This window comes from Sinocyclocheilus rhinocerous, unplaced genomic scaffold (genome assembly GCF_001515625.1).
Source record: "Sinocyclocheilus rhinocerous isolate Xijiao unplaced genomic scaffold, SAMN03320098_v1.1 scaffold2515, whole genome shotgun sequence".
NCBI classification, from domain to species: Eukaryota; Metazoa; Chordata; class Actinopteri; order Cypriniformes; family Cyprinidae; genus Sinocyclocheilus; species Sinocyclocheilus rhinocerous.
The window spans coordinates 504012-515315 of NW_015637115.1; the positions used below are offsets into that span (position 1 = coordinate 504012).

General features: G+C 36.7%; 1 protein-coding gene across 3 annotated transcripts in view; it reads left to right on the plus strand.

Annotated features, from left to right (window-relative positions):
• The window catches only part of LOC107748437 (microphthalmia-associated transcription factor-like), a 22974-nt gene extending 12186 nt beyond the window's left edge, over positions 1-10788 (plus strand). Inside the window, exons 2-9 of one of the 3 annotated variants that reach the window (XM_016563212.1) lie at positions 219-449; positions 2688-2786; positions 4811-4928; positions 5082-5174; positions 7159-7215; positions 7437-7512; positions 7652-7799; positions 9918-10788. In XM_016563212.1, the coding sequence (XP_016418698.1) occupies positions 372-449; positions 2688-2786; positions 4811-4928; positions 5082-5174; positions 7159-7215; positions 7437-7512; positions 7652-7799; positions 9918-10304 (1056 nt within the window). In that variant the 5' untranslated portion in view covers positions 219-371 and the 3' untranslated portion in view covers positions 10305-10788. Of the gene's footprint in view, positions 1-157; positions 450-2687; positions 2787-4810; positions 4929-5081; positions 5175-7158; positions 7216-7436; positions 7513-7651; positions 7800-9917 lie in introns of those variants that run through there. The other 2 variants (XM_016563210.1, XM_016563211.1) reach the window with 2 other exon arrangements.
• The last annotated feature ends 516 nt before the right edge of the window (positions 10789-11304 follow it).

Below are 11304 nucleotides of genomic sequence, written 5' to 3' on the forward strand. Positions count from 1 at the left end.
GTTCAGTGTCTATTTTATTTCACAAATATAATGTAACAACCACAGGAAAAAAACAAAAAACAGCAACAGTAGTTTTGTAGTTCTAGATTAGTTAATTAAAAAGGAATTAAATAGTTCTTAAGTTCTTAAATGTGTTACAATCTACTTCCTCATCATGTGTGATGTGTGATTATTTCCTGTCTGTGAGTCTCTCTCTCTCTCTGTCTGTCTGGCTGAAGGTTCAAACGCATCTTGAAAACCCCACGAAGTATCACATCCAGCAGGCTCAGAGGCAGCAGGTGAAGGCGTATCTGTCCACCACGCTGGGAGGAAAGCTGGGCTCGCAGGCTGTGAGCTTGCCGTGTCCCAGCCAGGCCCTTGACCACGGGGGAATGCCTCCGGGGCCGGGCAACAGCGCCCCCAACAGTCCCATGGCCTTACTGACCCTCAACTCCAACTGCGAGAAAGAGGTGATGACACGCTTACAAAATACTGTGATATTTCACTTCAGCCGTTTCTAAAAATAATGCCTACATTAGTATAATTACAGCAGATTTTGTCCAATTTTTAAAAAGTAATTTGATATTTATATCTTATATTTATCAGATTTATTTATTTCTGATATTTATAAATTGTATTTATATTGAACTGAGTAATATTTATGAACAACATGTAATTATTTCGATTTAGCATTAGTTGCTTGTACTTATCCATAATTGATTACTTTATTATTTGTTATCGCTATATTAGAGTCACACTATAATTTAGGGTGCATTTCACACCAGGAAAAAGTGTAAAAACAATATATGAAGAGTTAATTTGCAAAAACCGATAAACGGCACTTAAAAAAAAAAAAGAGCTGATTGCCGTGCATTATTGTCCACATATAGCACGATCTGAACCCTAAACACGTTTTGTCAAAAAAGCCGGTTTTGTCCACTTTCAAGGCATCGCGAATTCACGTTTTACTGCAGAAGCCGACAAGCGCCCTTGTTGTTTTTGAACAGAAGCCGATAAGTCCATTTTAGCGAATCAGCGCGCTGTATTCAGGTCAGGTGACAAGGCTACTTTCACTTTGAAAAGACGTGCTAGCTGAGAGGAGTTTCGTCAAAGAAACGAGGGTTTTTTTTAACTCTAAAACATGAAATGTGGAGTTATCTGCATTTGCTATAAAACAAACTTTTAATATGTAAAAAGAACAACTATTGGTTTCAGTTTATATGTTTTATCAGAACAGAGTTGACAGTTTCACCATTTTGTCTCATAATTTCAATGGCAGACCTTGTCCGGCCAACCAAAAGTGAATCAGGTTAACCTCAGATTGAAATATTTATTTGAATTAAAATCATACAAATATTGGAAACCATAACATAGTTGATGGGCAATTAATATACTCCTTGACAATAGGTCTTCGGAGATCAAATATAGAAAAAATTAATAGGAAATGTATCTAATTTATCCTCAATCTGAGGTATTTACATTGTAAAAAAAGAATTAATAAATAATAATAATAATTAAACATAGATAAATGACTTTAACATTTTCTATTCATTATTTTGAGCTCAAGACTCATGAATTCAGATAGCAGACATTGTAAAAATGTAATGTATGGGACTTAAAGGCAAATACAAGTAAACTGAACAACAGGGTGCACAAAATATAGGTGTGATATTATCTATTATATTATCTATTTTTTATAAGTGGACCATGGATAAAAAAAGTAATGAATCCTTGAATTAAGAAAAAAAAAAGATGTGAAATATGACCCAGACATGTTCTTTCTGGGGTTCTGTCAGGGTTTGGGACAGAGTGCTGAAAAAGTTTGTTTTTCCATTATTCCACCGATTTCAACTTAAAAACTTAAGTTCAGTTGCTGCCCTAAATTTAAGTAAATTCAACTTAAATTACATTAAACCAACTTAAAAACTCATATAAAAAAAAGTTAAAATTGCTCAACTTATTTTGATGAGTTGAAGTAATGTACAAATATAACTTGCCATGACTTACTGATCATATCATTTTTTGCAGTGTAAATATACCACAAAACTGGGCATAAACATACAGGAGCCCAGATCACAGTCAAAGCAAAAGGCCTTATGGCAGGGTTTAAACCCACTAGACTAGCAAGACAAAGGGACCAAGACAGGAATGAGAAGACAAGCTATGACACAAAACAAACCAGGACAGAAACACACAAGGAGAATAGAAAGTGGAGGAAATGAGGAGGCTAAAAATGAGCCAAGACGTAATACTGAGCACATGGCAAATAATCAAAACATAAAGCATGTGCTCAACACAAAACATGGACACCATAAACAAGACTAGACAGAGGCGACAGGATCCTGACAGGTTCACCAAGAGCACGACAAGCACATTTCCCACAAATCCAGCAACATCAGAAAATGATGTACAAATAGCAGTTGAAGCAGCTGGCTGGATTGCGTCACTGTTCACGCTGTGATAGAGAGAGAGAGCTGTGCTTTAGCAAGTGTTAATAGATTAGACCGAGTCTGACATTGGCACGTTGAGTGCAGCTGAGAGGAAATACACAGCTCTTTGGGATGTAGGTCAGATTAACTAGTGATTTTCAATATAGGAAATGGATTGATTTGACCTCTTCCATTCTTGCAGCACACTAGACACGATAATTGACTTCATAGTGCGTTATACTGAAGCTGAGCGCTGATATTGCTTTTGATTTTTCTCAGATGGACGATGTCATTGATGACATCATTAGTTTGGAATCCAGTTACAATGATGATATCATGGGACTCTCGTTGGACCCCGGACTTCAGATGGCCAACACGGTAAATACACACTTATACTTTCTTCTGTTACCTCACATCTTCAGCTCCTGTAAATACTAATATGAGTATTGGAAGGACACATGTATGTTGTATGTTGTGTGATAGTGCTGATTGGCTGAACTCAACACAAGCACATGGACCGTCCCAAACCCTTCACTGGTGACTACTAGAGAATAATAATCATGCTATTTCATGCTTTTAAGAGCCCTATGAAAACACAGTAATAATATAATTATATTATTTATTTTATTTTATTATTTTATTTTGCTTGCAAAAAAACAAACAAAAAAAAACTGTAGTAATATAATAAAATATATATTATGAATATAATGAAATATTTATTATTTAATTTAGTTTTTTAATTTAATTTTTAATTTTATATTTCTTGCAAAACACAGTTAATATAATGAAATATTTTATTTATTTCATTTTGCTTAAAAAACGAGTTAAATATAAATGATTTTATTTTATTTTGTTGTTTGCTTGCTAAAAACAAAAACAGTACTAATATAATGAAATATGTATTTATTTAAATTTGCTAGCAAAAAACAGTTAATATAATGATATTTTGTTTTATTTTATTTTGCTTGCAAAAAACGGCAGTAATATAATAAAAAGTTTGTATTTATTTAAATATGTTTGCAAAAAACGGTTACTATGATTAAATATGTATTATTTTATTTTTTATTTATTTTATTTTGCTTGCAAAAAAAGCAGAAAACATTAGTTAAAAAAAAAAAACAGTTCATATAATTAAATAGTTTAGCTTAGTAACCAGCTAAACCCTGATCAAGAACTTCAAGAACTAAAACCAGTGTTGGGGTATTGCATAACGAGTAATCAGATTAGTTTTTTCAAGTAACTAGTAAAGTAACACATTACTTTTAAATTTACAACAAAATATCTGTATAATTATTTTTAGTAAATTAGTAAATTAATATAATTACTTTTAGTAGCTCCCATTTATTGACTGACAGCTGTCCTGTCCCCGTGTTGAGAGAAATTGGAAGTGAGGTGCAGAGGCATTTCCTTCAGCCTGAGGCTTATTCATTTCACTTTTGGTGTGAAAGGGCCTTTACAGATGCCAAAAATAAAACTTTTGGGTGTTTGTTATTAAGAAACAAATAAGCAAGCACAGCCCAGGTGACAAAAAGTAACGCAAAAGTAACAATGCATTACTTTCCATTAGGATTGCCGTGATAGACGGTGTTGACGGTGATACCGGTGTTAAGCCGCAACACCGGTTACGTCACTTGCCCACCGCGGCACCGACCCCCACCGTCGTTTTGATTTATTATAGTAATAAAAATCATTTAGTTCAGTAAAAGAACAGACACTACAATTAAAAACTGAACGCGGCTGCTCAATGCAGCAATTGATTTACGCCGAATTACCACTATTTGAAAGTGAAAGTAAAATGCGCACACCGCTTTTACAAGCTATTTAAAAGCGAAGGAAAGCGAGGAAAAGAGAGAACGCCCCCCGCGGTGATACCGGTATTATCGGTGTTGTCACACGTCGATTAACCAGTGGGAAAATTTCCTCACTGTCACAACCTTACTTTCCATAAAAAGTAAGTAACGCAATTAGTTACTTTTTTTATGGAATAATGCAATATTGTAATGCATTACTTTTAAAAGTAACTTTCCCCAACACTGACTACAAGTTTCAAGAACTACAGTGACTCAAGTGACAAAGTGTGTTTAAATTAGCAGTGAACTTGGTGAGACTTTGTCTCTTTCTGTCTTCTCACACGATCAGAGCTGTGGCTGGTGTCAGTATTGCAGAAAGCAGCGTGAACCAGCTGTCAACACCTGATCTAATATCTGTCTGACTGCTGTCTGCAGAGGAATAGTGAATAGTCTTCATTTACTCACTCTCAGGTCGTAGGCAGAACGTGCAAGCTGCTCTTTTCCACACAGTGACAGTGAATGGGACGAAAAAGTCTTCTGAAGCCATATGATGCACTACAGAATATGATACACGTCAGTGAGGCAGTAATGTGTGTGTTCTTGTGTTTCTAGATCCCTGTGTCAGTGAACCTCTTAGACATGTATAGTAACCCGGGCATGCCGCCTCCAGGAATCTCTATTAGTAACTCGTGCCCTGCTAACCTGCCCAACATTAAAAGGGAATTCTCTGGTAAGAGTCATATGAATTAGTTAATGTCGTTCTGTAGCGTCTAAGACCCTCCAGGCCTTTTGACGATGTACTTAATTGTGTTTCACCTTTTTAAAGTCTGTAGAAATGCCATGTGAATGATGATATGAAAACATATGCTCATATGCTACATAGTTACTCAATCTGCAGCCATGATGCACATGATGGACAAGCCCAGCTCCTGTAGCACGTTTGAGAGCTATCAAAGGCCTGAAGGGTTTCCTGTGGGTACGTTCAAAGATTTCTCTCCATGTCTGCATGTCTGTTAACAAAACATAAAGATAGTAATAATTTTATGGATTACAATTGTTTTATGGATTAGATTTACCCATACTTGCACATTGGGTGTGTAAAAAGTTTATATATCAACTTTTTACACAAACGTCTGCGTAACATGATCCTTCAGAAATCATTCTATTATGCTGATTTGCTGCTCAAGAAACATTTCTGATTATTATAAATGTTTCTGATTATTATCAATGTTGATTTTTCTTGCAATTCTGAGTTTATATCTCACAGTTCTTACTTTTTTTCTCACAGTTCTAAGAAAAAACTCAAGAATTGTGAGATGTAAATTCGGAATTGCGAGAAAAAAAGTTCATAGTTTATAACTCGCAATTCTGACTTTTTTCTCAAAATTGTGAGATATAAACTCGCAATTGCGAGTTATACATTCTGAGGGAAAAAAGTCAGCTCACAATTGCAACTTCATAACACGGGTTGTTAGGCTCTTTGTACAGAGAGTTATCTTTATTGAGGCCTCCACTCGCCAGAGCTCTGCTTGGACCGCATCTGTGAGCCTCCTGACAGGATGTCCTGAGCGTGGGGCATAGTTAGGCCTCCTCTCGTTTTAGAGAGTTGTCGTGCTGAGGCCTCTGCTTCTAGAGCTTGGCCATTTACTGCGAGCGTCATCAGGCCTCCTCTCGCTGCAGAGAGTTATCTTCATTGAGGCCTCCACTTCTAGAGGTCGACTAGGCGCCTCTCATTTAAGAGGTGTTGTATTTAGGCCTCCACTCTGCAGAGCTTCATGGGCCAGTAAGCTCTGAGTGTTAATCTCCTTGGATGCTGAATAAGAACATAGTTAGGCTCCTGTTGAGGCCTCTGTTCTTGAGAAGGTCTGGTTTATGATCGCATTGCTGGTGCAGGGGTGAGGACTTCTTTGAGTCTTTGACTTAGCTCAGCAAATAAAGCACTCATCTCTTCAGCATGGCGGCATTGGTATACCAATGTAGCGCCCTCTAGCGGACGCAGTGTGAGTTCCCATTCGAAAGGGAACGTCTCAGGTTACGCATGAAACCATGGTTCCCTGAGAAGGGGAATGAGTCGCTGCATCCCTTTGCCATGCTTCAGGAATTCCTGCACGTCTCCATCAGACAAGAAGTGGATGACGTATTTCACAGGTGCACTTTTATGCTCTCGGCTGCACCAGCTGTGACGTCATAGGCTGCCGCCAGCCAATGTCAAATTCATTTTTGTGTTTAGACTCCGGTCATGCCGGAGGCATTCCCCATAGCACCCTCTAGGGGACGCAGCGTGTCGTTCCCCTTCTCAGGGAACCATGGTTACATGCGTAACCTGAGACACTTTGTGTCACGCAATTCTCACAATTGCGAGTTATAAAGTCGGTACTATGTTTATATACTGTAATATTGTATGTATAATTGTTAAGTTGTTATATAAAATTGTTTTCAAGTTCAATCATGTTCGGAATTAAATACTGTGTAGTGTACACTACATGCTGGCTACTATTTTTATTTTATTTTATTTTTATAAAGTAGTATGTGAAACCGTAGGTATTATTCCACGGTAAACATTTCATTTTTACATTGTCATGTGACCTTGTAAAGTTGTAAGTGTCAAACATCATCTTGGAAATAATAGTGTTATTTTGAATTTTTAGTTTGATTTTATTAAAAAAATGGGCTAAAATGGGGCAAGTCTAGCACATTGCATTGTGCATTGCATACAGTTTTTATATATAGTGTGCTGTATTGTATACAGCACATTCTGGCAAATGTCTGAGTATTTTATGCATACAGAAAATGTGCAGACTGTACAGTATGAGTACTACATACTACAGTAAAAAGGCATTTTGGTGAGAGAAAATATACTATAAATGACATCTGCTGTGACATTTCAAGGGTGCCAAAACATCTGGCAGATAAACATCCTGCTTTCAGTTTCTCTTCTCACCCTGCTTTATCTTTTTTAGAGGCAGAAGTTCGTGCTTTCGCAAAGGAAAGGCAAAAAAAGGACAACCATAACTTAAGTGAGTTTGCTTTTTATGTTGGGCAGCATCCTAAAGCACCGTTCAAGTTTTACAACACAAAACCATTTTCATTCTTCCCTCAGTTTGTAACAATGACACAATTAAGTTATTGTCTTTGTCCCATAGACTTTGCTTGTAAGTGGATTACTGTAAATGTGATTTGGTTTGAGTTTATAAATTCGACTGTGTGTAATATAACAAGCATTTTCCATCTGTTTCAGTTGAGAGGCGACGAAGATTCAACATTAACGATCGAATCAAAGAACTGGGGACTCTGATTCCTAAATCAAATGACCCGTAAGCACCGCAATGTTCGGTAGAAACACACTTACACATGAAGCAGATGAATACATGCTATTATCACAGCAGAGGCTAGTGCTGTTGATAGAGGGTCTATCAGATGTGCTGGTGTCAGCTGCTTGTGTGTGTTGCTCAGGGACATGCGCTGGAACAAGGGCACTATTCTGAAGGCCTCTGTGGATTACATCAGGAAACTTCATAGAGAGCAGCAGCGTGCCAAAGAGCTGGAGAACCGTCAGAAGAAGCTGGAACACGCCAACCGCCACCTGATGCTCAGGATACAGGTCAGTTCAGACAGAGCCCAGATCCCTGGACAACAGCACTGTCAATACGTAACTATAAAATACAACTATAACATGCAGTGGAGTGGCATACAGGACTAGTACACTGACCAAAATGACCCTTGGTCAGTGAACTTTAGCAGACATATTATGGAAAATAATACACTTCAACTCTCTGGGCCTCTTCATTTTTGGGTCACACTTCAAAAGTGACTGAAGCCTTGAAATGTAACCTAATATATATTTTTTCAATAATATTTTTGGGGATTTTCTGATACTATGAAAGATTTATAAAAATTGTATTAGCTATTTTTTCCGCTGTCATTTGTGACCGCAAAGGTACCAAGTAGGGGTTGAACAACTTCAGATTTTTTAAAGTCGACATTTAAGTGATGAAAGTCAAGTCGACGTCGACTAGTCGCTTATGACGTCATTAATGAACAAATAAGCCTGAACCTTGAGCTGAGACTCGAACAGCTAGGCATATGACACAGCGCTGCGCACATGGCTATTGCTCCTATAACAGCTCATTTTTATCAGTTCTTTTGTCTTTGGGTCGTTATATTTCTCACAGATTTCTGATCGTTCTAAATCAGATACAGATAAAGTAGCACAGTAAAGATTGCATTTATATGAATGCATTAGGGACCAGCGACTAGTCGACGTCAAGCTTAAAGCGTCACAGCAGAGCGTGCGTTAAAGTCGACTAGTCTGTGTAACCCCTAGTGCGTTAAAGTCGACTAGTCTGTGTAACCCCTAGTGCGTTAAAGTCGACTAGTCTGTGTAACCCCTAGTGCCAAGTGTTACTTTTTTATTTTTCAACCCTTTAATATATTCAAATCATGTCCATGATGATTTTTTGTGTGTGTTCACATAGCTAATGCGACAAAAGTCATCTCATTCCAATGAAGCTACAATTTTCTAAATTTCAAAATGTTAATTTTTTTCGGTCAAAAGTGACCGAAGAGGCCCAGGTTAAAAGAATAGACTTAAAGGGACAGTTCACACAAAAAACTAAATTCTGTCATCATTTACTCAACCTCAAGTTGTTGCAAACTTGTATGAGTTTCTTTCATCTGTTGAACACAAAAAGATATTTTGAAAAATGTTTGTAACCAAACAGTTGAGCCATTGACTTACATAGTTTTTCCCCCCATACTATAGAAGTCAATGGGTACCGTCAACTCTTTGGTTACCAACATTATTCTTTTGTGTTCAACGGAAGAAAGAAACTCAGTGTACTTAAGTGTATTAAGAAACACTTAAGTGGCCTTTTATTTCATTAATATTAAATTATCTACAATAATTTATTTTTTTATTAAACTTTTAAGATTTGAAATACACATAAGTGCACATTCAGTTCTTTTTTCACTAGGGTAAATTTCGATGACTAGAACTAAATGTTATAGTAAAGAAATGTTCAAACAAGAACTTTTTTCTAAGAATTATCTCAAAAAGGATGTTAAAAACATTTAAAGTCACCTTTAATTAAAATTCTTATTATATTATGGAATGTTGCATTGTTTATTATAAATGATTTATCCGTTCACTTCATTATTGAAAAAGGCACAAGGGTTATAATCCGCTATTTTTAATAGCCATCAATATTAGACATTTTTTGTAATGACCTTCAACCTAAAACATATTCTTTCAATTATGTGTGACACCAAAGCTTAGTAAAACTGCATGAATTTACTACAGATATTGTTATCTGTACAGGTACAGTTATTGTTTAAATAAGTATATGAATTCCAAACTCATTGTGATGAGGTTGAAATAATGTAGTGCTTTAAGTAAGTAACACTAAATAACTTGCTGTCTAACCACATATTTAGGATTGAGAGTCACTGGTTAAGATTCAGCCACTGAAAATCCCATATTTGTTTGTAATAGAAATACCCAGCATCAGTTTGTTTTATATTTTAATGTTTATATTGTTAATATACAGAATAAATGTTACATTTTAAATATTGAATCATTTTATGAATTTATATTTTAAAATATTTTCTAGATTTGAATTCTAGATTTTAATCTAGATACATCCAGAGAAGGTTCATTAAGTTAGTTACAGTTTATGTTTCAGTTAATGCTTTGTCTATCCGTTGCTCAATGCTAATCCAGGAGCTGGAAATCCATGCTCGTGCTCACGGACTGGCCGTCGTCTCGTCTACACTCTGTTCATCAGAGCTAGCAGCCCGGCCCATCAAACAGGAGCCGGCCCTGGGTGATATGTACCCTCACATGCACCCGTCCTGCCCCGACATGGGCCGCTCCAGCACCCTAGACCTTAACGACGGCACAATCACCTTTAACGACTCTAGCACTTCCACTGATGCGGGGGCTTATGGTCTTGTCCCAAAGGCACATGGCACTAAACTCGACGACAACATGATGGACGACACATTGTCATCTGTAGCAACGAGCGACCCACTCCTCACCTCTGGAGCCTCGAACGAAAGCAGCTGTAAGGACAGCATGAACATGGAGGAGAACGAGCATGTTTGTTAGTGCAGCGAAAACCGCTAGTCATTGTTGCGTTTTTCCAGTAACACAATTGACTGCTAAGGAGGAAGCACGGCCTGTTTTGTCAAGTGCAAAATAATATTATTTTTATGTTTACACTCCTTTTATTTTATTGTATTTTAACCTTATTCCAGTTTGGTCTAGCCAAATTTCATTGTGTTATAATAATATCAAAATAATCAAGGTTAGTATCATAAAACGACTGATTTGTGTAACTTCACATAGGTGTATTAGAATATAATCTACTTTGGGATAATATAAAAGTGCACTTGAAAGGTGATTTCTTTGGATGTACAGTAGTGTGTTTGCGCGCAGTTTAGAAGAATATTTCTCTTTTTTTATATATCCTTGTAAAGGAATGATTTAAGCAAAATGCTTCCCATTTAATGTGTAGATATTAAGCGACAGACAGTTGATATTTCAAGGGATAGTTCACCCAAAAATGAAAATCTGTTAATTTACTCATCCTCAGGCCATCGAAGATGTAGGTGACTTTTTTTCTCAGTAAAACAGTAAAGAAGTTTTTAGCTGAAACTGTGGTCCTTGGAGATTCATAAAATGCAAGTCAGCGGCTACCGTCACTTTGAGAGTCGAAAAAGCATATACAGGCAACACAAAATGAATACCCGTTAGGGCTGTCAAAATGGCTGAAAAACTAAATTCGAATTTAAAAGGCATAATTTCAGTTAGGGCGAAGAAAAGTTTTTGGCTTCTCTCCTGAGGCCACAAGAGGGCGCTTCGAGCTAAATATTACTAATGCACGTTTATTCAAAGCATAAGATAACATGACTATCTGTGAAAAAAGTGCATAATGTTTAAAATAATGTTTATAAACCAATTATAATTAAATAAGTTGCTTAGACAACTATAAACAAAAAAACAGCATCATGTGTGTATGCATAGTTTAATACAAAGGGCCGAAAGCCAATCACACAGAGTGCATTTCTCATTTATAAACATGAGATGCAGTGGGATGGGGAAAAAA